The sequence below is a fragment of the Bos grunniens genome, chromosome 6 (assembly GCF_055505025.1).
Source record: "Bos grunniens cultivar Pamir isolate PY7600 chromosome 6, Bosgru_T2T1.0, whole genome shotgun sequence".
Taxonomy (NCBI): domain Eukaryota; kingdom Metazoa; phylum Chordata; class Mammalia; order Artiodactyla; family Bovidae; genus Bos; species Bos grunniens.
In genome coordinates, this window is record NC_141170.1 from 72638269 (window position 1) to 72662440 (window position 24172).

The 24172-nt window shown below is 37.6% G+C and overlaps 1 protein-coding gene across 20 annotated transcripts in view; it reads right to left on the bottom strand.

Moving 5' to 3' along the window:
- RBPJ (recombination signal binding protein for immunoglobulin kappa J region) overlaps window positions 1-24172 on the bottom strand; it is a 242818-nt gene that overhangs the window by 30902 nt on the left and 187744 nt on the right. For 19 of the 20 annotated variants that reach the window (XM_086406221.1, XM_086406233.1, XM_086406228.1 and 16 more), the window contains one exon: window positions 12088-12126. In XM_086406221.1, coding sequence (XP_086262347.1) covers window positions 12088-12126 — 39 coding nt within the window. Of the gene's footprint in view, window positions 1-9036; window positions 9655-12087; window positions 12127-24172 lie in introns of those variants that run through there. The other variant, XM_086406240.1, reaches the window with a different exon arrangement.

Sequence of the window (24172 nt, forward strand, 5' to 3'; positions counted from 1 at the left end):
GCTCGATAAAGGACAGAAATGGTATGGACCTAACAGAAGCAGAAGATATTAACAAGAGGTGGTAAGAATACACAGAAGAACTGTACAAAAAAGATTTTCACGACCAAGATAATCACGATGGTGTGATCACTCACCTAGAGCCAGACATCCTGGAATGTGAAGTCAAGTGGGCCTTAGAAAGCATCATTACGAACAAAGAGGGTGGAGGTGATGGAATTCCACTTGAGCTATTTCAAATCCTGAAAGATGATGCTGTGAAAATGCTGCACTCAATATGCCAGCAAATTTGGAAAACTCAGCAGTGGCCACAGGACTGGAAAAGGTCAGTTTTCATTCCAATCCCAAAGAAAGGCAATGCCAAAGAATGCTCAAACTACCGCACAATTGCACTCATCTCACACGCTAGGAAAGTAATGCTCAAAATTCTCCAAGCCAGGCTTCAGCAATACGTGAACCGTGAACTTCCAGATGTTCAGGCTGGTTTTAGAAAAGGCAGAGGAACCAGAAATCAAATTGCCAACATCTGCTGGATCATGGAAAAACACGAGAGTTCCAGAAAAACATCTATGTCTGCTTTACTGACTATGCCAAAGCCTTTGACTGTGTGGATCACAATAAACTGTGGAAAATTCTGGAAGAGATGGGAATACCAGACCACCTGACCTGGCTCTTGAGAAGCCTATTTGCAGGTCAGGAAGCAACAGTTAGAACTGGACATGGAACAACAGACTGGTTCAAATAGGAAGAGGAGTACGTCAAGGCTGTATATTGTCACCCTGATTATTTAACTTCCATGCAGAGTACATAATGAGAAACGCTGGACTGGAAGAAGCACAAGCTGGAATCAAGATTGCTGGGAGAAATATCAATAACCTCAGATATGCAGATGACACCACCCTTATGGCAGAAAGTAAAGAGGAACTCAAAAGCCTCTTGATGAAAGTGAAAGTGGAGAGTGAAAAAGTTGGCTTAAAGCTCAACATTCAGAAAACTAAGATCATGGCATCTGGTCCCATCACTTCATGGGAAATAGATGGGGAAACAGTGGAAAGAGTGTCAGACTTTATCTTTTGGGACTCCAAAATCTCTGCAGATGGTGACTGCAGCCATGAAATTAAAAGATGCTTACTCCTTGGAAGGAAAGTTATGACCAACCTAGATAGCATATCAAAAAGCAGAGACATTACTTTGTCAACAAAGGTCCATCTAGTCAAGGCTATGGTTTTTCCAGTAGTCATGTATGGATATGAGAGTTGGACTCTGAAGAAAGCTGAGTACTGATGAATTGATGCTTTTGAACTGTGGTGTTGAAGAAGACTCTTGAGAGTCCCTTGGACTACAAGGAGATCCAACCAGTCCATCCTAAAGGAGATCAGCCCTGGGATTTCTTTGGAAGGAATGATGCTAAAGCTGAAACTTCAATACTTTGGCCACCTCATGCAAAGAGTTGACTCATTGGAAAAGACCCTGATGCTGGGAAGGATTGGGGGCAGGAGGAGAAGGGGATGACAGAGATGAGATGGCTGGATGGCATCACCGACTCGATGGACATGAGTTTGAGTAAACTCCAGAAGTTGGTGATGGACAGGGAAGCCTGGCGTGCTGCGATTCATGGGGTCGTAAAGAGTCAGACACGACTGAGCGACTGAACTGAACTGATGTAAAGGAGGGCAGAGGTAATAAAGGACCCTGATTCAATCCCTGGTCCGGGAAGATCCCGCATGCTGCGGAGTAACCAAGCCCAAGCGCCACAACTACTGGGCTCTCGCTCTAGAGTCCTTGAGCCACAACCATTGAGTCGTTCTGCAACCACTGTAGCCTATGTGCCCTTGAGACCGTGCTCCACAACAAGAGAAGCCGCGGTAAAGAGAAGACTGTGCACCACAATGAAGAGGAGTCCCCGCTAGCCGCAGCTGGAGAAAAAAGCATGCGCAGCAACAAAGACCCAGCACGGCCAAAAATAAATAAATCTTTAAAAAAAATTTAAATAATAAATATAAAAGTTTACGTTAATTCAAATCCCACCCTATGACAGATGATGATAAAAGCAATAGCATGTAATAAAATTCTTAAAATACCTAGAAAACACTTAAAATCTTAAAAAAAAAAAAAAATCCATCTCTTTGAAACTGGGAAAAGATCATCATTTAATTTTATCCCAAAGTGAAAGTGTTAGTTGCTCAGTCCTGTCCAACTCTTTATAACCCCATGGACTGCAGCCCACCAGGCTCCACTGTCCATGGACTTTTCCAGGCAAGAACACTGGAATGGGTTGCCATTTTCTTCTCCAGGGGATCTTCCCAATACAGGGTTGGAACCTGGGTCTCCCACATTGCAGTCAGATTCTTCACCATCTGAGCCACCAAACCCCATTACCAAAAAAACACCATGCTGTGATTCCCCTGGTGGTCCAGTGGCTAAGACTCAGCGACCCGAAAGGAGGGGGTCGGAGTTTGATCCCTGATCACAGAATTAGATCCAACATGCTGCAACTAAGACTTCACATGCAGGCAACTAACAAAAAGATCCCACATGCAGTAATGAAGATCCAAAATCTCACGAGCTAAAACTAAAGAAACAAAATCATAAAAAAAAAGAAAAAGCGCCATGCTGTGGAATCTGGATTTTCAATGGACACAAAAGGCAACGTAAGATCTTAAGGGTTTTTTTTAAGACATACAGTCAATTTTATTTTTCAGTTAATTTTAGTGGTGAAATAGGGAAAGGACTTTAGAAAGCACAGAGAAAAACTTGAAATAAGGCTGACACACTAAGGAAGAGGTAATAGAAGATAGTACAGAAGACAACTTTTAAGTGTTTTGTTTCAGGAGAGGCAAGTGTATAATAAGTTCCATCATATTTGACAAATGTCGACTCTGAAATGCCCCAGAACTCCAAGCTGGTAGGTTGTTGGAAATAACCACCTGTAGTTCCTGAGAAGGATCTGGGCTGGAAAAGTAGGGTTCATTGGTATATAGCTCACAACTAAAGCCATGGAAGTGAATTAAATCTCTGAGAAAGAAAACACAGTGATGGGAATGTCAAGAAGAAAACGTATAAAAGGAAATGAAGAAGAACCAGTAAGGGTAGAACTGAAACTGTCTATGAGACGCTAAGGAAGGAGACAACCTCAAAAAAAGGTAACAATCAAGAGTGAGATGCTGCAAAGGTGTAAGTCTCTAATTTTAGCAAGAAGTCAGCCACCAGCTAACAAAAAGTCTTACCAATTTTTGTAAAATGAGAGTCTGCTGTGATGCCTAACAGGTCAGAAGAAGGCCATAGGTACTACTGATATTTGAAAATACTCTAGGGAATGGAGAAAGACGCTGACAATGTAAATGACTGAAAATCTGTACTGAAGGACTGGCTAATGCTGAAATTCATAAATGATAGTGACAATTCCCACTAACATTCCAAGGGAATAGACAGCACATTCTCAAACCTGCTGGGTAGTGGACAAGTGGTGTAGCATGAAGAGGATAAGGATAATACGGGATCTGAGGCGCGACTAAGTCATATGACTGACCAAAGTGTTCAAGGTAGATAAGGAAACAAAAGCTAAGCCAGAAGGTCAGTATCTTGACAAAACTGACACAGATGTCCAGTCACTGGCATAAAATGTGAATAGTTGCAATATACTTGAAAAAAAAATTTTAAGAAGCAATTTCAAATATATTTCCCCATACTGGATTCTACTTGCATTATAGTCTCTATTATATCATTTAGCAATTACTTAGTGTGTCAGATGTCAGGGCTTTTCCCTTGTCATCCCAAACAGTATGCAAAGCCTCTAAGACACACTATCAGACACATTTTAGAAATGGAGGAACAGTTAAGTAACTTTCCAAAATGACACTGAAGTCTCAGGATTCAAACTTAGGCAGTCTGGCTCTTGAAGACAAAATTAATATTATTAGATATTTTGCACTGGTTATGAGCCCAGTTTTGGTATAAAACAGGGGTCTGAATCTTAACTCTTATCAATTACTAAGCCTGAGTTTTCTCACCTGTTTAAAAAAAAATGACATTAATAGCTCATATTGTGAAAAATATTTTAAATTAAGTATCCCCACAATCTGACAAATATCAAGGGTCAGGCAACTCTACCTATTATTATTATTTTCTTAGAACAGCAGGAGGAAGCGGGCAGGAGGTAGAGGTTGGAAGACTTCCACTTAAGTTTGACAGCAAACTTGAAAGGAAGGGACCAGGAGGTAAAGGATCAGGTGTCCCACCTGACTTGCAAGGCACGAGTTTCTGCAAGCGTAACAGGTAGGCTACACTTTTATCCGTCTTCCCATTAAAGATTTATTGAGAGCCCATTACTTCCCAGGCACTGGTTATCATGCTAGCTGCTCATATTGGAAGTAACTGTTCACAACGTCATCATGACAAAAGAGTACAGATCTCAACATATTTATGATGAATGCAAGATAGCTCCAGTTTTCCTTGTCTTTTCCCTTCATATTTATAATACAAATTCTTGAAAAAGCCACTAAAAACTTTTAATAATAGTTGTTCTGTAATAACAATTTAACAAACATCTTCAACAAGAAAAAATCCAGTTTGTTAATAGAATATCAAACATTAAAATTATGTTCTCTGGCAATTGTAGGTTGATAGTTCTATTTCGTACCTTAAAGAGCCATTAAAAAAAATTAAGGTAATATACTCAAAAGAAACACAATTAAAAAGTAAAGCCCATGAAGTGATAGCCCATATGCTCTTCACTCAAACAGAGTAGAGTGTCTTCAAATGAACAGGTTTTCAATCTAGGCACTGTTGACATCCTGGGCTAAACAATTCTCTGGTGTGAGGGGGCTGTACAGCACACCGGAGGGTGTTTAGCAGTATCTCTAACTTCTACCGATTAGAAGCCAATAACACCTTTCCTCAATGTGTGACAACCAAAAATGTCTCCAGATATTGCCAAATATCAGAGGGGTGGGGCAATTTACCTGGGATGAAAATAAGTGGATTAAAGAAAACCAAAATTGTTCCTTCCAACAGTAAGATGAGAAAATCATCCAATGTCTTTTTAAGAAAGAACAAGGGAAATTTTATTTGAAAACAATATAGGTGCTATAAGGACCTTACCAGTAGAATTACTACTTTGTATTGCTGAATTATTAAAAAAAAAAACAAAAAAAAACAGTGACAATAAAGCTGAAACTCATAATCTGTTTTAACAGTTACTATTTAACAAGTTTTGAAGTTTATGTATTCTTTAATTCATTCCATAATTCCTTATAAAATATTCATTCTGAATGGAAGCCAATTAAAAATTATTTGAAGAAGAGTATAGAGCAACTATTTTTGAGTTTTCTTACTTAAAACACATTTAGCTTAAATGTTTAGAAAAGCAGAAATTTTTATCAATATTTTTTACTAACATGAAATCATGGCAAATGCCATTATAATTTGACATGGTTAAATTATTACTTTGTCAACCTTCTGACTCTTTTTTCCTTTATAAATGTGTACTTTTTATATTGCAAGCAAAATTCAAAAAAGAATATCCTTAATGGTGCTAACCCCTAATCATCTGAAAATAGAACCCTTACTTCCTGACCGCATTCAGTTAAGCCGCCATGACTGCGGCAAAGGGTGCGTAAGTGATTTAAACCATGCGCGCGCGCGCACCCGCACGTGTGTGTTTGTGTTGGGGGCTGGGGATTGTGGGGAAGGCATTTGAGCTGGGAACTAACCATAGCCAATTCCAAATACTCAAGAAGAATGGTGGCCCACAAAGATGGAAAGTCTAAACTGTCACCCTTACCAACGGAATCAGTCTCTGTACTCCTCAAATTGGATTTTTGTCACTTGTAAAATCCAAATAATAAAGGTTCCAACATGAACTGTCTGCTGGTAAAGAAACTTATTTTTGTTGCATTAAGTAATTCCACACATACACCCAACACCTGCAAACATTTCAGAGCGCTGCAGAGTACAGTTTGAGAAAAACTGGGAGGCCTGGCATGCTGCAGTCCATGGGGTCGCAGAGTTGGACATGATGAGCAACTGAACTGAACTGACTATAGGCCACAGAAAACCATGCCAGTTGTTTCTGTATCTCAGTATAAAACCTGGTTATTCTGGTGTTTTAATCCATAGTCAAGTAAAGTCAGTTATATCTGTGATCCACATTAAGGGGACTATCTTCAAGAGAGTGGGATGCCCTTGAGAGTTAGCATTCAATTCCTACCATATGTATTCATCTATATATCCAGAAGAATGTAGTATTTTTAAAAAGTGAAATGCTTAACAGTACATAGTATTAACTATACTTAATCAAAAATAACTCTGTATCAGTAAAATAGTACTTTTAGAACACTATCCAAAAGATCATCCTCTAAGTAACAACGTATTTTTTTAAACTACTGCTTAATTTGGAAGACAGGGATTAGAAGAGGATAGGTTTAAAAGATTATTTTTTTAAAGAAAGAAACTCTGAATTAAACTCTCCAACCTCCATACACTCCCAGAGATACAAAATTCCTTATCATTCTGCATAAAGGATTTCTTTAGCACTTCTTACAGAGAAGGCAATGGCACCCCACTCCAGTACTTTTGCCTGGAAAATCCCATGGATGGAGGAGCCTGGTAGGCTGCAGTCCATGGGGTCGCTAGAGTCGGACAAGACTGAGCAACTTCACTTTCATTTTTCACTTTCATGCACTGGAGAAGGAAATGGCAACCCACTCCAGTGTTCTTGCCTGGAGAATCCCAGAGACGGGAAGTCTGGTGGGCTGCCATCTCTGGGGTCGCACAGAGTCGGACATGACTGAAGCAACTTAGCAGCAGCAGCAGCAGCACTTCTTATAGCTCGGGCCTGTTTATGATTGATTCCTTTTCAGTTTCTTATGTTGAAAACTGTCTTTGTTTTTGCCTTTGCTGGGTCTAGAACTCTAGGTTGCCATATTTTCCCCCCTTGAGAACTTAAATACTCTTGTTCCACTGTCCTCTTCTTCCTAGCAAGGTTTCAGATGAAAAACCTCTGTCACGCTATCTTTGTTCCTCTGTATATAATGTATCATTTTTCTCTGTTCCATTTAATATTTTCTCTTTATCACTGTGGTTAAGCAGTCTAGTCAAGGCTACGGTTTTTCCAGTGGTCATGTATGGATGTGAGGGTTGGACTATGAGGAAAGCTGAGCACCGAAGAACTGATGCTTTTGAACTGTGGTGCTGGAGAAGACTGTTGAGAGTTCCTTAGACTGCAAGAAGATCCAACCAGTCCATCCTAAAGGAGATCAGTCCTGGGTGTTCATTGGAAGGACTGATGTTGAAGCTGAAACTCCAATACTTTGGCCACCTGATGTGAAGAGCTGACTCATTTGGAAAGACCCTGATGCTGGGAAAGATTGAGGGCAGGAGAAGGGCACGACAGAGGATGAGATGGTTGAATGGCATCATCGACTTGATGGACATGGGTTTGGGTGAACTCCAGGAGTTGGTGATGGACAGGGAGGCCTGGCATGCTGCGGTTCATGGGGTCGCAAAGAGTCAGACACAACTGAGCGACTGATCTGAACTGAACTGAACTAAGCCGTTTGATGATGATGTGTTTCCAGAAATAAACGGTAATAGTTTTTGCACTTGGGGTTCACTGAGTTTTAGAATTGTTGTTTTATTATATAGTTTTCAGCAAATTTAGAAAATTTTCACTCATTATCTCTTGCAACCCACTCTGGTACTCTTGCCTGGAAAATCCCATGGATGGAGGAGCTTGGCAGGCTACAGTCCATGGCGTCGCAAAGAGTCAGACATGACTGAGCAACTTCACTTTCTTTTTCTTTCTTTCCCCTTCAATGACTTCAATGACATGTGTATTGGTCCATTTGAAAATAAAATACAGTTCACTAATGATATTTTTCAGACATTTTATCTGTGTGCTTCATTTTGGATAGCTTCTATTAGTATGCCTTCAAGTTTACTAATTTCTTCGGTAGCATGTATCTGTAATTAATACAAGTGTATTTTTTCATTTAAATAGTTTAGTTTTCATTTCTACAAATGTGAATTGGATCTTCTCTTTTTTTAAATCTTCCATGTCCTTTATTTAACTTCCAATCTCTCTTCCAGCTCAGGGATCTGCAATTACAGCCTATAGGCCAAATGCAACCTACCACCTATAGTAGAAATAAAGTTATATTCCAGTATACAGTAATGTCCATTCATTTAGACATTGTGTCTGGCTACTTTTGCGATACAATAAAGTTGAATAGTTACAACAGAGGCTGTTCAGGCCACAAAAATATTTACCATTTTATCCTTTGACACAAATTTTGTACAGTCCTGATCTTAGCTTCTTAAACATAAAGAAGACAAATGTAATTAACAGTCTTAATGCCTTTTTCTATCATCTGTGTCACTTCTGGGTTGGTTTTAATGGACTGGTTTTTCTTATTATGAACCATTTTCCTACATTTTTTATTTTTACCATATGTTAAGACACAATGAATTTTACCATCTTTTTGAGTGCTGCATATTTTTCCATTTTTAAATATTCCTGAGCTTTGTTCTAGTTCTAAATTAAGTTATTTAGAAAATGTTTGATCCTTTCAAACTTGCTTAAGGTTTTTAGGTGAAACCAGAGCAGCATTTAGTTTAGGCCTAATTTTGTACCACTGAAACCAAACTCTTCTGAATACTCTAGTTGATGCACTGTGAATTATGAGCTTTTTTTCCCACTTTGACTACTGGCAACAGGCACAATTCATAGAATTGAGAGAGCTCTAGGAATTCTTTCCTCTAATTCTTTAGGTTTATCTTCCCCCAGCCTTGGTTGGTTTACTCACACATGTGTTGTTTAATACTCAGCTCAAGACTAGAGAGGACCCTCTAAAGATTTCTGAAACTCTGCATAGCTCTTTCCTCTCCAGTTCCCCACCCAAAGAATTCTGACCACTTTAATTAGCCTCCTTACATTCCCAGTTCATCTCCACAACTCAAGGTGCTTACCAGGCTCAACCTGGATTCCCCTTCCTACATCATATACTGGAAACTTTCTCCAGGCACTAAGCTGGGGCTCACCTCATTTGTCTCCTGTCTCTCAAGGCTCACTGTCCTTTCTTGCCTGCCATCCAATATCTTGAAAACTGCTGTTTCATATATTTTGTCCAGGCTTTTAGTTGTTCCAAGCTGAAGAGTAATTCCAGTCCCTGTTACTCCATCTTGGCCAGAAGCAGAGTCCTAAAATCTACTAAAATTTTCTAACCAGGAAAAACTGCTTAAAAGGTAAATGGAAAGCCATGATAAAGTAGATGGGACCTAATTATATCATTGTATACACTTAAGGAAAGGAAAACCTCCTTTCCTTATATTATTACCATTTATTATATTTATTTATAACATTTATATATTGTGCTGATTGCTATTTTTATGGAAACGTGAAGTGAAGTTGCTCAGTCGTGTCCGACACTTTGCGACCCTGTGGACTGTAGCCCACCAGGCTCCTCCATCCATGGGATTCTCCAGGCAAGAATACTGGAATGGGTTGCCATTTCCTTCTCCAGGGGATCTTCCCAACCCAGGGATTGAACCCAGGTCTCCGCATTGCAGGCAGACGCTTTAACCTCTGAGCCACCAGGGAAACCCAAATTATTCATCAAAATATATCTTATTGTTAGGAGTCACTCAAACCTATTCCTGCTGGTAATGAAATGAAAATAGTTATCTAATAATATCATTTATCTAATAAATAATGTTAAATTTCAAAATGCCTAATATGTGAATTAAACAAATTCCAGTTAGAATTTCTTCAAGATATATAAAAACAAGTAGTTGACAATATATTTACATTGACCTGTGAGGTAAGTTATATTTTCCCAACCCACTTGATCTGAAAAATGCCTTAAAAATATTTTTAAACTTTGAGTTTCAGATATAAAGTTACAAAAGTGGTACAAACAATTCCTAGTCTCCTTTTCCCTCAGACTAGCAAATGTTAACATTTTACCATATTTGTACCATTAAGAGCACATTATAGACATAAAACCACTTTACCCAAAATACTTGTGTTTATTGCCAAAAAAACATTGTCTTATACAATCACATGCAATTATGACTGATACAATACTTCGGCAATAGATTTTTATTCAGTTGTTTCCAACTGTCCCTCTAATATCCTTTACTGGGGGGTGGAAGTGTGAAGTAGCCTTGAGAAACTCTGAACTCAGGCCAAATTAGGATAGCCTCCATTTTGTTTGTTATTTTAATTAAGCTGAGCTGGAACATGGACACATCACTCATTTACATATTGTCTATGGATGATTTGGGGACATAAGAACAGAGCTGAAGAGTCACAACAAACTCAGTGTGATCCAAAGAGCCTAACACTTTCATTACCTGGTCCATTAGAGAAAATGTTTGGCAACTCCATCCTTAGAGCACAAGAAAAATTTGTTCCTGGTCCAGTTTAGTTAAATCTGTCATGTGTAACCTAGCTGTTGTGACCTTTGGGGTTCCTTTACTCTGGTACTTTGCAGACTTTATTCTTCGTAATCTTAAAATTTTGAAGAGTAAATGCTGTTTACTTTATAGGACGTCCTTCCATCTGTGTCTGTCTGACGGTTTCCTTAAGCTTAGATTTAAGCTTATGCATTTTTGGCAAGAATCACACCAAAGCTATACTGTGATTCTTCATGATGCATGTGGAATTTATCTGTCCATTACTGGTGATGTTAATTTAGAACACTTAATTAAGGTGGTGTCTGTCAGATTTCCTGTCATGTTACTATTGCTCTCTTTATAGTTAACACTGACTCGATGGACGTGAGTCTGAGTGAACTCCAGGAGTTGGTGATGGACAGGGAGGCCTGGCGTGCTGCAATTCATGGGGTCGCAAAGAGTCGGACACAACTGAACGACTGAATTGAACTCATAGTTAACACATACTTTGTGAGATATGCTTAGACACTATAAAAAAGCTGTTTCTCATCAGACTTTAAACCAGTAGTTTAAACATCCATTGATGACGTTAGCCTGAGACGACAATCACTGTAGTGGTTGCCAATGTGTGGTTTCCTAGTTTCATCATTTCTTCTACATTTATTAGGTGGAATTCTTCTGTAAAGGGAAGCTATCTCCTTTCCTCCATTTATTTAAGTATTTAACTCAGCATACTCTTCTAAACTGTCATTTTATTTTATGGGTTCTAATCTATTATTGTCATTATTTATTTTGATGACCAAAGTGTCCATGATTTAGCTAAAAGAAGCCTCTTCAAACTGGCTCCTTTTGTGTGTCCTTCTGGCAGGTCCCCACCATTGTTTGAGTGAAACAGCTTTTTTAATAATGGCAACAATGTGGAAATGACCCAAATGGCCATCTGTGTGAATTAAATAAAGACTGGTCGGAAGACAATGAAAAATTATGAAGACACTAAAGAGACCAAGGTAGAAGATTTACAGTTAACAGAACACTGCTAAGAGTATGATGCTAGACTTTAAAAAGAAAAAAAAAAAACAGACAAGTCTCTGTTTATACATGCATAGAATTTTCTTGAAAGATATTAACAAGGCAGGGTAGCATTATCTCCAGGACTATAGCTGTGGAACTGAGCATCTTACTTTTTATTTTACAATCACTGGCTCTCAGAAATTTTTTAAAGTATTTTCAAGACCAACACTTTTAAATTTAACATGTAATTAAAATGCACACTGTAAAAATTATATAATTAGAACAGTATACTATTTATAGTCTCATTAAAATGTATAAAATGTTTTAAAATTCTTTCTAAAAGCATTTAAGTATCTTTCAAGTCCCAGTTGTAATCAACAAATTGTGATTGCCTAATGAAACTAGATAAAGGAAACCATCCTTATGCTGTAGTCCTTGTCACGTTAACTATATAATACTCAATATTAACCTTGAAAGGTTTCATTTTCCCTTTGAACTGTACCATCTTATCTTGTTTTATGGGGAGAGAAAAGGGGGTGATAAAAGGAAGGGAAAATGGAAATAGGCTTATGATCTAGATATCATTATGTGAGTAACTTCTTTTCAATAAAACCTGAGTTTCCAAAATGACAGGATCTAACACTTTCATAAAATGTTTGGGTAAAAGACTAATATAACGCTTACCTAGTGAGTCGTTTAGGTGGAGGCCGCTCACCAAATTTTCTAGAAGAAATAAGAAAAAAAAATTAAATAGGCTATATGACACACTCCACAGTATTTTAGGCACCATGAAACCTCCTTTACGACTTACACTTCAACCCTACTAAAGAGCACTGTAAAAAGAAAGCCTCCAGTAAATACCAACATGCAGTAGTAACAAAATACAGACTTTAAAGTTGTTTCTAAACAAAACAACAGACCCTAGGTAGGCCTGACACATCCACACGCTGAGTATGTATTACACTGATTAGATGAGGAGAGCAGGATAGCAGGTACTTCCCAGAGACACCTTGCTAAAACACCCAACAAAAGATGATCTTCTAGTCTCACATAATCTGCAGCACTCAAAAAATTCCTCAGAGCCCAAGGGGGTATAGATCTCACAGATGTTTACCATGTGGCAAGCATTATGTTATATCTTTTGTTAACCCTTTTTAACCATTATAAAATAATTCTGGAAGGCACATTTTAAAGACGTATAAAGCAACTTGCCCAATGTCACAAAGTAAACTAAGTGGCAGGCAGAGTTAAGATTTAAGCCTAGATGTGGACTAATTAATTAGTTCATAATATATGGCCCTTCAAAAAGAAATATGCTAAATATTCTAGCATAGAACCACTGAAAGACAGTAACATTGTTTGGGAGAGGGCAAAGAGAAAAAGCCCAAGCAAAGATAAGCACAATTTAGGCTGGAATTAGAATACGGCATGAGTGGTAAGTGAGACTCCAAGAGTAAGATTAGCTGAATTCAAATCTATGATTTAGTGTTTATTTCCCGAGCAGCCCTGAAGTTATCTGACTCTCTAGTTCAGTTTCCTTCCTCATCTTACCTCAAGGAGTTGCTGAAGGATTAAAAGTGCTAACTAATATACAGAAGACACAGAGAACACCTGGAATGCCTGGAATTATTAATTATTAGTAAATGTTAGTAATTATTACTGTTTTCTAGTTATAAAAGTTAAGCCAAAATAACTAAAGATATTAAGTGTGATATTAACAAAGATAAACAAGTATAAGAAGAAGAAGAAACTAATCCTTATGTGATGACCTGTCTCCTCTGAAATAAAAAATGAGGTCTTCTGAAAGACATGGCAGAGGTACACAGCACTTGAAGAAAAAAGATCAATAGAATTTTTCTTTCTTTTTAAAGCCACACTGCAGTTATAAATAGGTTAAGTGACTTGTTCATAACGAGTTATAGGTTTGAGAAGCCTAAAAGAGTTCTGTATTTGTGGTATTTCACACAATTATTAACTTGATGACAAAAGTCTTAAAATCCCATGTAGTTCATTCTGTTGAGTAATTTAATGTTCTATGACACTGTTTATGAACTTGGTTTATAAGAAATTTCCCTTGAATATTTTGGTATTTCAGTTAACCCTAAAATACTGAAAAGTGGCTATAACTGAAACAGCACCCCAAAACGAGTAAATAATCCCAAGTTTTTGTCAGAAGGATTAATAATAAGTAATCCTCTTTGATTTTTATCCTATAGGATGGTCCACTTTAAACACAATGATTTATTAGTAATATCAACAAGGGTGCTGAAGGACATAGGCTTTAAAACACTGAACTACTGGTTAATCTATGATATGAATTCCAATTATGGAATTAAAGGCAAAAATCTATTCCTGAAACTTTCCACAGGAAAGATTTTTTTTTTTTAATGTATGAGACTGATTAAATTTACCATTGCAGCATATGATTAAAATTAAAAAGTTCCTCACTAGGTCGGATTTAGTATAAAACCCCAAAAGTTTAAGACAATCTTTAAATTACTTCTTTGCATATATATATTTAAGAACAGAGTCACACTTTATAAAGAGAAGCAAAGAATGTAGAGAGTATCTAAGAGCTTAAAATGGTGAAAATTTTAGAGAGACACAGCTAACAAATGAGACGAAACTTTTCAGTTAGAATCATGATACTAACCATATTAGCTAATAACTCTGATCATCACACATCCTTTGGAATCTAACAGATAATTTAACATAGGTCTATTATATAACCAATAAGATCCACTGCTCTCAAAATTCAAAAGCAAATTTTGTTTTCTGGTACTCTGGAATGCTTTAAAAATCAGATTAAATCAACTGAATGTTGGTTCAAGTATCTGCCTACATTCTTTTTTGGAACTACCCATTAGATGAAGTCAACAATCATATAGTAATGCTTGTGCAACATCACTCCTGCCCCCATAGAAAACATGAAAAAGAGATTTGCCTGCTGAGCTTGAACAGTATTTCAAAATGATGTACTGTTCTATCTGGGTGCTATCTGAAAGTTAGCAATCTTATAAGTGATAAATCACTTCTTCAGTGTATAATAAAGTATCTTCAGTAAGTGTCTGTAAACTCAATCCTCTCTTTAATGCATATGCCATCACACTTCTACTGATCTCATTAAACCTAATGGTTACTGTATCTAATAGAATGGGAGAAGGGTAATAAAATGGGTCTCCTGAAGATAGAAAGCCTAGAGATAAACCCACGCACCTATGGGCGCTTTACTTTTGACAAAGGAGGCAAGAATATACAATGTGACAACGATAGTCTCTTCAATAAGTGATGCTGGGAAAACTGCTGCTAAGTTGCTTCAGTCATGTCCGACTCTGTGCGACCCCATAGACGGCAGCCCACCAGGCTCTCCCATCCCTGGGATTCTCCAGGCAAGAACACTGGAGTGGGTTGCCATTTCCTCCTCCAGTGCATGAAAGTGCAAAGTGAAAGTGGAAGTCGCTCAGCCGTGCCCGACCCTCAGCGACCCCATGGACTGCAGCCTTCCAGGCTCCTCCGTCCATGGGATTTTCCAGGCAAGAGTACTGGAGAGGGGTGCCACTGAAAACTGGACAGCTACAAAAGAATGAAATTAGAACACTTCCTAACACCATATGCAAAGACAAACTCAAATGGATTAAAGATGTCAATGAAAGATGAGAAACTATAAAGCCCTTAGAAGAAAACAGGCAGAACAATCGACGTTAATCCCAGCAAGACCCTCTATGACCCACCTCCTAGAATCATGGAAATAAATATAAATAAATAAACAAGTGAAACCTAATTAAACTTAATAGCTTTTGCACAGGAAAGCAAACTATAAACAAGGTGAAAAGACAACCCTCAGAATGGAGAGTGTTAGTCGCTCAGTCATGTCCAACTCTTTGTAACCCCTTGGACTGTAGCCTGCCAGGGTTCTCTGTCCATGGAATTTTCCAGGCAAGAATACTGGAGTGGGTTGCCATTCCCTTCTCCAGAGGATCTTCTTAACCCAGGAATTGAACCCGGGTCTCCTGCGTAGCAGGCAGATTCTTTACAGAATGGAGAAAACAATAGCAAATGAAACAACTGACAAAGGATTAATTTCCAAAAATATACAAGCAGCTCATACAACTCAATACCAGAAAGACAAACAACCCAATCAAAAAGTGGGCAAAAGACCTAAACAGACATTTCTCCAAAGGAGACATACAGATGGCTAATAAATACATGAAAAGAACCTCAGCACTGCTCGTTAGAGAAATACAAATCAAAACTACAGTGAGATATCATCTCACAAGGGCCAGAACGGCCATCGTTAAAAAATCTACAAACAATAAATGCTGGAGAGGGTGTAGAGAAAAGGGAACCCTCTTGCACTGTTGGTGGGAATGTATATACAGTCACTATGGAAATTCCTTAAAAAACTAGGAATAAAACCACCATATGACCCAGCAATCCCACAACTAGGCATATAACCTGAGTGAAAAGAACACACGTACCCCGATGTTCACTGCAGCACTATTTACAATAGCTAGGACATGGAAGCAACCTATAAGTCCACTGACAGATGAATGGAGAAAGAAGCTGTGGTACACATATAGAATGGAATATACTCAGCCATAAAAAGGAATGCATTTGTGTCAGTTCTAATGAGGTAAATGAACCTAGAGCCTATTATACAGAATGAAAGTCAGAAAGAGAAAAATAAGCATCGTGTTTCAACACATAAATATGGAATCTAGAAAAATGGTACCTATGAAACTACATGCAGGGCAGCAATGGAGACACAGAGAACGAACAGACTCATGGACACAGGCGGTGGGGGGAGGAAGGTGGGGTGGGATGCATGGAGACAGTAACACAGAAACAGATACACTATCCTATGTAAAACAGCCACCTGGAATTTGCTGCCTGACTCTGGGAACTCAAACTAGGGCTCTGTAACAACCTAGAGGGGTGGAATGCAGAGGGAGGTGGCACAAAGGTTCAAAAGAGAGAGAAAGGTATACATAGGTATACCTATGGCTGATATATGTTGACCTATGGCAGAAACCAATACAATATTTTAGAGCAATTATCCTTCGATTAAAAATACGTAAATTTAATTATCAAAAATAAAAGAAAATGAGTTTTCTGAGAAATTCATAGGAGTGTTTAGTAGGTTCACGATGCATAACTCTGAAGCTCACAACTGAACTAGATTCTAATTATTCAGTTAAATTCATAGATCTACATATTTAAAACTATCAACTTACACCAAGATACTATATGCACCCTATACTTATCAAGAGCCACTTTCCTCTACTGATCTGATGTATAATACATAACACTTCAGGAATTATCTTCTGCAGAAAGAAGGCCCATCTTTAAACATGAGTGAATCAAGAAAATTCATGATGTAGTATTTATATTATACAATCAAAATAACCAGTTTTCAGCAGAAATGACAAGTCAGGTAACAATTAATCAGAGACTGATTATAATTTAAAGATTAAGTCCTATTCCTCCATTTTGCAGTAGGGAGTAAGGACACTACAAAATTTTTATCTTTACTTCTAATCTATTTTTAAAACAAGATGTCTATTGACATGTGTTGACAACTGAAAATCAGAAATAAATCGGATCAGTCAAGTTTAGACCACTTTTCTGTAAGACACTTTCATAAGATGTGCATGATACAAGTAAAAATGCAAAAAAAAAAAACCAAAAACAAAACCCTAAATCCTTCACTATCTAGGGACACCTTTGATTTTATCAAATATGGAGTTAATTCCTCACTGTACAAAGAATCACTGCTATCCAGTTTATCTTTCTGATACTATAGGTTGTCAATATCTCATTTGCATGAATAGGTTTCTCAAATTTTATGTACACTATATAAAGCATATTTTGATTAATCATGATAATATAAATCCTGTTATATATTTGAAAGAAAAGTTATAATTCTGGAGTTTTTTTTAAGTAACAAGCAAAGGTTAGCTTATGTAAAGTTGATTACACCTATGTCCTTTCCCTCTTCCATTCTGTATGCTTTTCCCTCAGATTGGGACTGGCGAATAAAACACAAACCTAGGTGCCATCACTAGTTAGTTATGCTCATATAACACATGGCTCAAGAAAGCTTAGACTGTCCAAAGTATATGTTGTAAGTATAATTTTAGGCTAGCAAATTCATTTTACTTTAACTTCACTAGCTTTCCCTTTTTAATATAACAATCATCTTTTACTCAAAACAGAGTTAGGGAAATTATTATTATAACTGTATCGGTTTTCATACACCTGGCAGTGTTGAAGATTTTTCAAAAGTTTCCATCAATCACTTAATATATTTCCTACCTATACAAGGTTCCCACATATCCTCCAATCCATTAGAATTTTCAAGTAAGTAAAAGACTTGAACTTTGCATACTTCTTTTACTTCTGTTTTGCTCATGGTGGACATGTAATATTGTTTCCCCCACAACAGACACATTTTTTCTATATTAACCAATCTTTTAAGGAAGTATATGACCACCAACGTATTGAGGATAAACACGATAAAGTTATCAAAATTTTACCATCTTAACACCTTTTCTAGCTAACAGATGCTTCACACGAGAAAAATCAAGTCAAAAACCAAAAGGTGAGGTATGGAAAGAAAAGAAAAAACTTTGACTATAGAACAATTTAGTAATTACTCTGCTAGGATATTGTCTAGTGATATTAGAACTTTTGAGTCTACAGACGCAAAAGCCAGCTCAAATCATGTGGGAAACTATTCTGCCCTTGGGTGTAGAACTAAAAGTAATTTCCTCTATTATTCTGAATTTCACAAGTTTTCTGCTTTATGGATAAATGAAATTAAAATAAATTATTAACTCAAGAAACACTGAAGAGAGCATGAACAAATCCAAACTCTTAATGAAGTCGAACTTCATGTAAATACAACATTGAATGAACAGCAAGCTGAGAAAAGTACACTTGTTTTATACACTTGTCGGGCTTCCCTGGTGCCTCAGATAATGGAGCATCTGCCTACAATGCGGGAGACCCGGGTTCAATCCCTGGGTCGGGAGGATCCCCTGGAGAAGGAAATGGCAGCCCACTCCAATACTCTTGCCTGGAGAGTTCCATGGACGGAGGAGCCTGGTAGGCTACAGTCCATGGGGTTGCAAAGAGCTGGACACTGAGCAACTTCACTTCACTTCATACCAAATCTTCTCTCGGTGGTATACAGTTCAAAAAAAGTACCAGAATTTTTGAATCATGGTTTAAGACAGTGAAACGAAACAGCATTTAACGAAGGAAAAATAAGGAAACCTGATTGATACCCTCAAGAATCCATGCCTGATCATTCCACCAGGAGAAAGAAACAAATAGATGATATACGTGATCATCATAGTCTGTGCTAACATATAATATGAAAAACAAAGCAATACGTACCAGAAAGTTGTTGAGCAATCTACTCACCAAAACAGAAGAGGCTAATTAGAAAAGGCTACACATAATATACCATCTTTGTCTTCAGATTCATTCATTCACCCAGTATGTACCGAGTATAGGTACTTGGTATACATCAGTGAACAAAAGAGACATAAAATCCATTCCCTTACGGCACTTACATTCAATTAAGACAAATGGACAATGGTATATATTCAAAGATGTTCATCAATGTAATTTATTTTTTAAAAAGCTAGAAATAAACATTATACTTATTGAATATGATTGAAAAGACTAATATTGGAACAATCTAAAAATATATTTCAAGTAAATATGTAACATCTTCACTTCTAAACCTTCATTCTATATTTATGACAGAAAACAGTCTATGTATTGAGTCAAATAACTTTGAGCAAGCAAGTGACACCTTGTCACAATTCAATTTTTAGCTTTAACCTACTCTTACCTTAAGACCTGTATTTAATGGCAATAATGCTCAAAACCTGTCAAGGTATAACTAGTGGTCTTGGATACAACAAAAAAGACAATCAAGGCACGATGCATTCTCCTGAACCATCACAATTACTAAATATTTTCTATTAGAACAAATATCCTATGGGGTAGACTTCAAAGACGTGCCACACTTGGCCCCACCAGGTGAAGAAACATGCTCCCCTTCTTACTAGTATGCTGCACAGAACATCTGAAAGGCACTGCTTCCTTAATTTTAAAATCCCTTTATTCTACCTTTTTTTTTCTCCCAATTAAAACAACAGCAAACTCTGTTAGCCTGTCATCACTCTGTGTAAAGAAGCAGGCAGAGTGGAAAGGTACAAACTAGGAGTGACCGAGACCATCATTTTCAGCTATTCTCTGCATCTGGCTTTTGAGGTATCTCCAAAATTAGCATCAGGTTAGGGAAAAGGTGATTTTCCTAAAATTCATACCTGCAGAAGGATTTGTTCCAGTTAAATCTGCGATAGTCATAAACCTCACAACCCAGACAGCACAGCTGAGTTGAGAACCCTGGCATCCATTAACATCACATATAAAGACCTTATATGAAAAGTATATGTCTTAAAATCTATGGCCTCAACAAGAGAGAGCAGTAAGATGCTGGACAACTACTCCAATTTCATGCCAAAAGACTGAAAAGGACAAACTGACATCAAATGCCTCCTAACATGGTAAGAGCACAGTATCATTTCTGTAATTTCACGGACAAAAACACAACTTGAAGCTAAACAAGAAGAAACATAACAAACCTAAACTGTGGCAGAGTCAACAAAATAAGTGGATTACACTTTTAAAAGCACCAAGGTTGTAAAGGACAAAAAAATGAGAAACTTGCTCAGATTAGAAGAGACTGAAGAAACATGATCACTGTATACAACAGAATATCCAGAATTTACTTCTGCTAGAAAAGGACATTATTTGGACAAGTGACAAAATCTGCATAAAATGGTAGATTAGAAAATAGGATCATATAAATTTTAATATCTAGTTTTGATAGCTATACAGGCATTAAATAAGAGAATGTCTTTAATTTTAGAAACACTGTAGTGTTTAGAAAGAAAAGGGAATGATGTCTACTTACCTTCAAAAGGTTCAGGAAAAATAAGACTGTGTGTGTGTGTGTGTGTGTGTGTGTGTGTGTGTGTGTAGATACACAGAGGGATAATGTAAATGTGGTAAAATGTTAATAAATGAAGTATCTGGCTGAACTTCTCTGTAATATTTTGTTATATTTGCAATTTTTCTGTAAACTGAAATTATATCAAAACAAAAAAGGCCACCATCAGAGAAGCACTAACCTGATCTAGGTGTTGGCATAACACTAATCGCCACAGAACCTGGTGGCCACAACAGAGACATTCACTGGCGGCGATAAGAGGCTCCACGGCCGGCTTTCTGGCACAGCTCTTATGTTCTTATGACAACTTGCTATAGACTTAAAGTTTGATTACACCCAGTGTTGATGTACAAGTGGAGAAACAGAAACTCTCATGCACTGTTGGGAGTTTAAATTTGTGCAATCTTTTTGGAAGACACCTGGCAGTGTCTATTGTAATTCAAGATGTGCATTCCTTTGAATCTCTAGCACTCTCTATTCGGGAAATTTATTATATAGGTAGACAAATCTGACTATGCAAAAATTTGTATACAAAGATATGCAATAAAGCATCATTTGTATTAAAAAAATTTTTTTTAATCCATGATAATTAGGAATGGATTGCTGGTTACACATAGCACCTCACAATCATGCCTACAGACCCAAACACAAAGAAAAGAAAAAAGTAAAAAGAGCTATCCAATTAATAGCATTAAGTTTTTTCTTTTTTTGGCCATGCTGCCACCACTGGACTGTTGGGGAATTCCCAGAAGCATTAATTTTGAATGAAAAAATGAGATATATATTTTCATTCCCCTCCCCAAGTGTGTATATAAAATAATACACACACACATATACACATATATATATACACCATTTCCACTAATTATCAGTATTAGTGATAATGATGAGCAGCAGCAAGAATTCCATTCTGCTCTAGAATGTATTATATATAATCTGGCAGATGTTTTATTCATTACTAGCTAGGCTTGGCTTAGGTAAACAGCCAAATAAAACTGCATATCTAAACATCAGTTAAGGCCACTCATATATTGAGTCTAGAAGAAGGGTGGCTTAAAATAAAAACTGAGAAAAACATCGAAGTTAAAATTTTACCCCACAAAATGTTCTCAGCAAACAAATTTCCCTAGGGGAAATAATACAGAAAAAAATATGCCTGATCCAAATAAAGAAATTCACACCCTTATGGAAAACATACACTTCCACATAGGAAAATATAATGCAACTTAAAGAAGTTTAAAGAGGTCCTAAAAGGCAACGGCACCCCACTCCAGTACTCTTGCCTGGAAAATCCCATGGACGGAGGAGCCTGGAAGGCTGCAGTCCATGGGGTCGCTAGGAGTCGGACACGACTGAGCGACTTCACTTTCACTTTTCACTTTCCTGCATTGGAGAAGGGAATGGCAACCCACTCCAGTGTTCTTGCCTGGAGAATCCCAGGGACGGGGGAGCCTGGTGGGCTGCCGTTTATGGGGTTGCACAGAGTCGGACACGACTGACGCGACTTAGCAGCAGCAGCAACCTTAACCATCTGTTTAATTTCTGCAAAAGAATTCAATTTTTGCTAAGAACTCCTTCAGACACCTGACTTGATCTTACGCACTGCCTTTTAAGGCAATATTTAAGAGGTGAAAAGTGTCATCTGATATAAGAGCACACACAATCTGTCACAAATACAGGTCATGGGACAGGTAGCCGCATATTACCGTACCGGCATGGACTCAGGAGTGAGGTTGTTTAAGTTCACACCCTAACTTTAAAGCAAAGGAGCAGAAGTTACTTAAACTCTCTGTTTCAGTTTTCTCAATTTGAAACACAGATAAAAGTATCTCTGTACAGAATTCTTACAAGAATTTAAAAGGTTCGTAAGTGTACAGACCAAGGGATTTTCTGGAGGTTCAGTGAGTGGGAACCCACACTTCCAATGCAGGGGGTGCATGTTCAGTCCCTGGTTGGGGAAACAGGATCCTGCATGCCATGAAGTGCAACCAAAAAAGAAGTGTACAGCACCTAAGAGTTCTAGGTACTAGATGAAACACCACTACTGTTTCAAGGCTGGATTACAGAGTATTATTTACTCTAACTAATATGGTAAAATTGAAATAAGGCCTTCAAAACAAATACACATTTATATAGCTTTAAAATACATATAATTAATTCTACATTTCACAAAGAAACTGAGAATACATAAAGAACTCAACAAAAACCTGATTTAAAAATAAGTAAAGGACTGTCCTCTTAGCTCAGTAGGTAAAGAATCTGCCTGCAATGCAGGAGACCTGGGTTTGATCCCTAGGTTGGGAAGATCCCTGGGAGAAGGAAATGGCAACCCACTCCAGTATTCTTACCTGGAGAATCCTATGGACAGAAGAGCCTGGAAGGCTACCGTCCATGGGGTTGCAAGAGTCGGACACAACTTAGCAACTAAACCACCACAACTGAACCACCAACGGACTTGAAGAGATATATCTCTAAGAAGATATACAAATGGCCAATAAGCACATAAAAGTTCAACATTACTAATCACTATGGAAATGCAAATCAAAAACATAAAGATACCACTTCATACCATTCAGGATGCCTATTATCAAAACTGACAAAAAACAACAAGATTTGAACCCTGGTACACTGCTGGTGGACATATAAAATGGTATGGTATTATGGTGGAAATATAAAATGGTATGGCAGTATCTCCAAAATTAAACGTACAATTAACACATAATCTACCAATTCCACTTCTGGGTACATACCCAATAGAAATAAAAGCAGTAACTCAAACAGATACTTGTACACCAATGTTTAGAGCAGCATTATTTGCACCAGGCAAAAGGTGGAAATAATCTAAATGCCCACTGATGGATGAATAAATGTGGTATACACATACAATTAAATATTCCACCTTAAAAAAAATTCTGACACAAGTTACATACAACATGGATGAACCCTGAATACATTACGCTAAATTAAAATAAGACACAAAAGGTCAAATATCCTATGATCCCACTTATACAAGGTACCTAGAGTAGTCAAATTCAGAAGACAGAGAAGTAGAATGGTGGTTTCCAGTGACTGTCACCATGGTTGAGGGTATGGAAGGAAGCATGGAGAGTTACTGTTTAATGGGCATAGTTTGGGAAGAAGAAAAAATTTTGGAGACAGAAGGTGATGGTGGTTGTGCAGTAATGTGAATGTACCTAATCAAACTGAACACATAAAAATGATTAAAATGGTAAACTTCATGTTTTATATATATTTTGCCCTTCTAATAGTATTTAGTTTTGCCTTAAACTATGGTTTAATGAGGAATATTGGCTCAGCTTTGAGGGGTATCCTATGTGACTGCCAGGATAAGTGACAGTGGCTGCCGTACAACTTAGAAAAAACAGACAAGTGGGTGCCAAGACATACAGAAGAAGAACACGAGGAGTATATGTATAATATATAAATGGTTCCTACTACCATCAAGGTAAGGATAGAAAAGGAAAAAGAGAAGTTCTTTCTAGAATCTATACCTCCTAAGGAAGGGCAGCACAGACAGCATGCAAACAATCCCTCAAAGACTGTTTGGTTTGAACATCTCCTGTGGAAAATCCCAAGTGATCATGGAAAGCAGCTTGTACATGAGATGTCACATAGTTTTTGCCTTTGCACCTCCCCACTGACTTCTCACCCCTACCTCAAATTATAAACAGTGAAGATTTTTTTCCTCCACAAAACATCTGCCAAAGATGTTAAGGT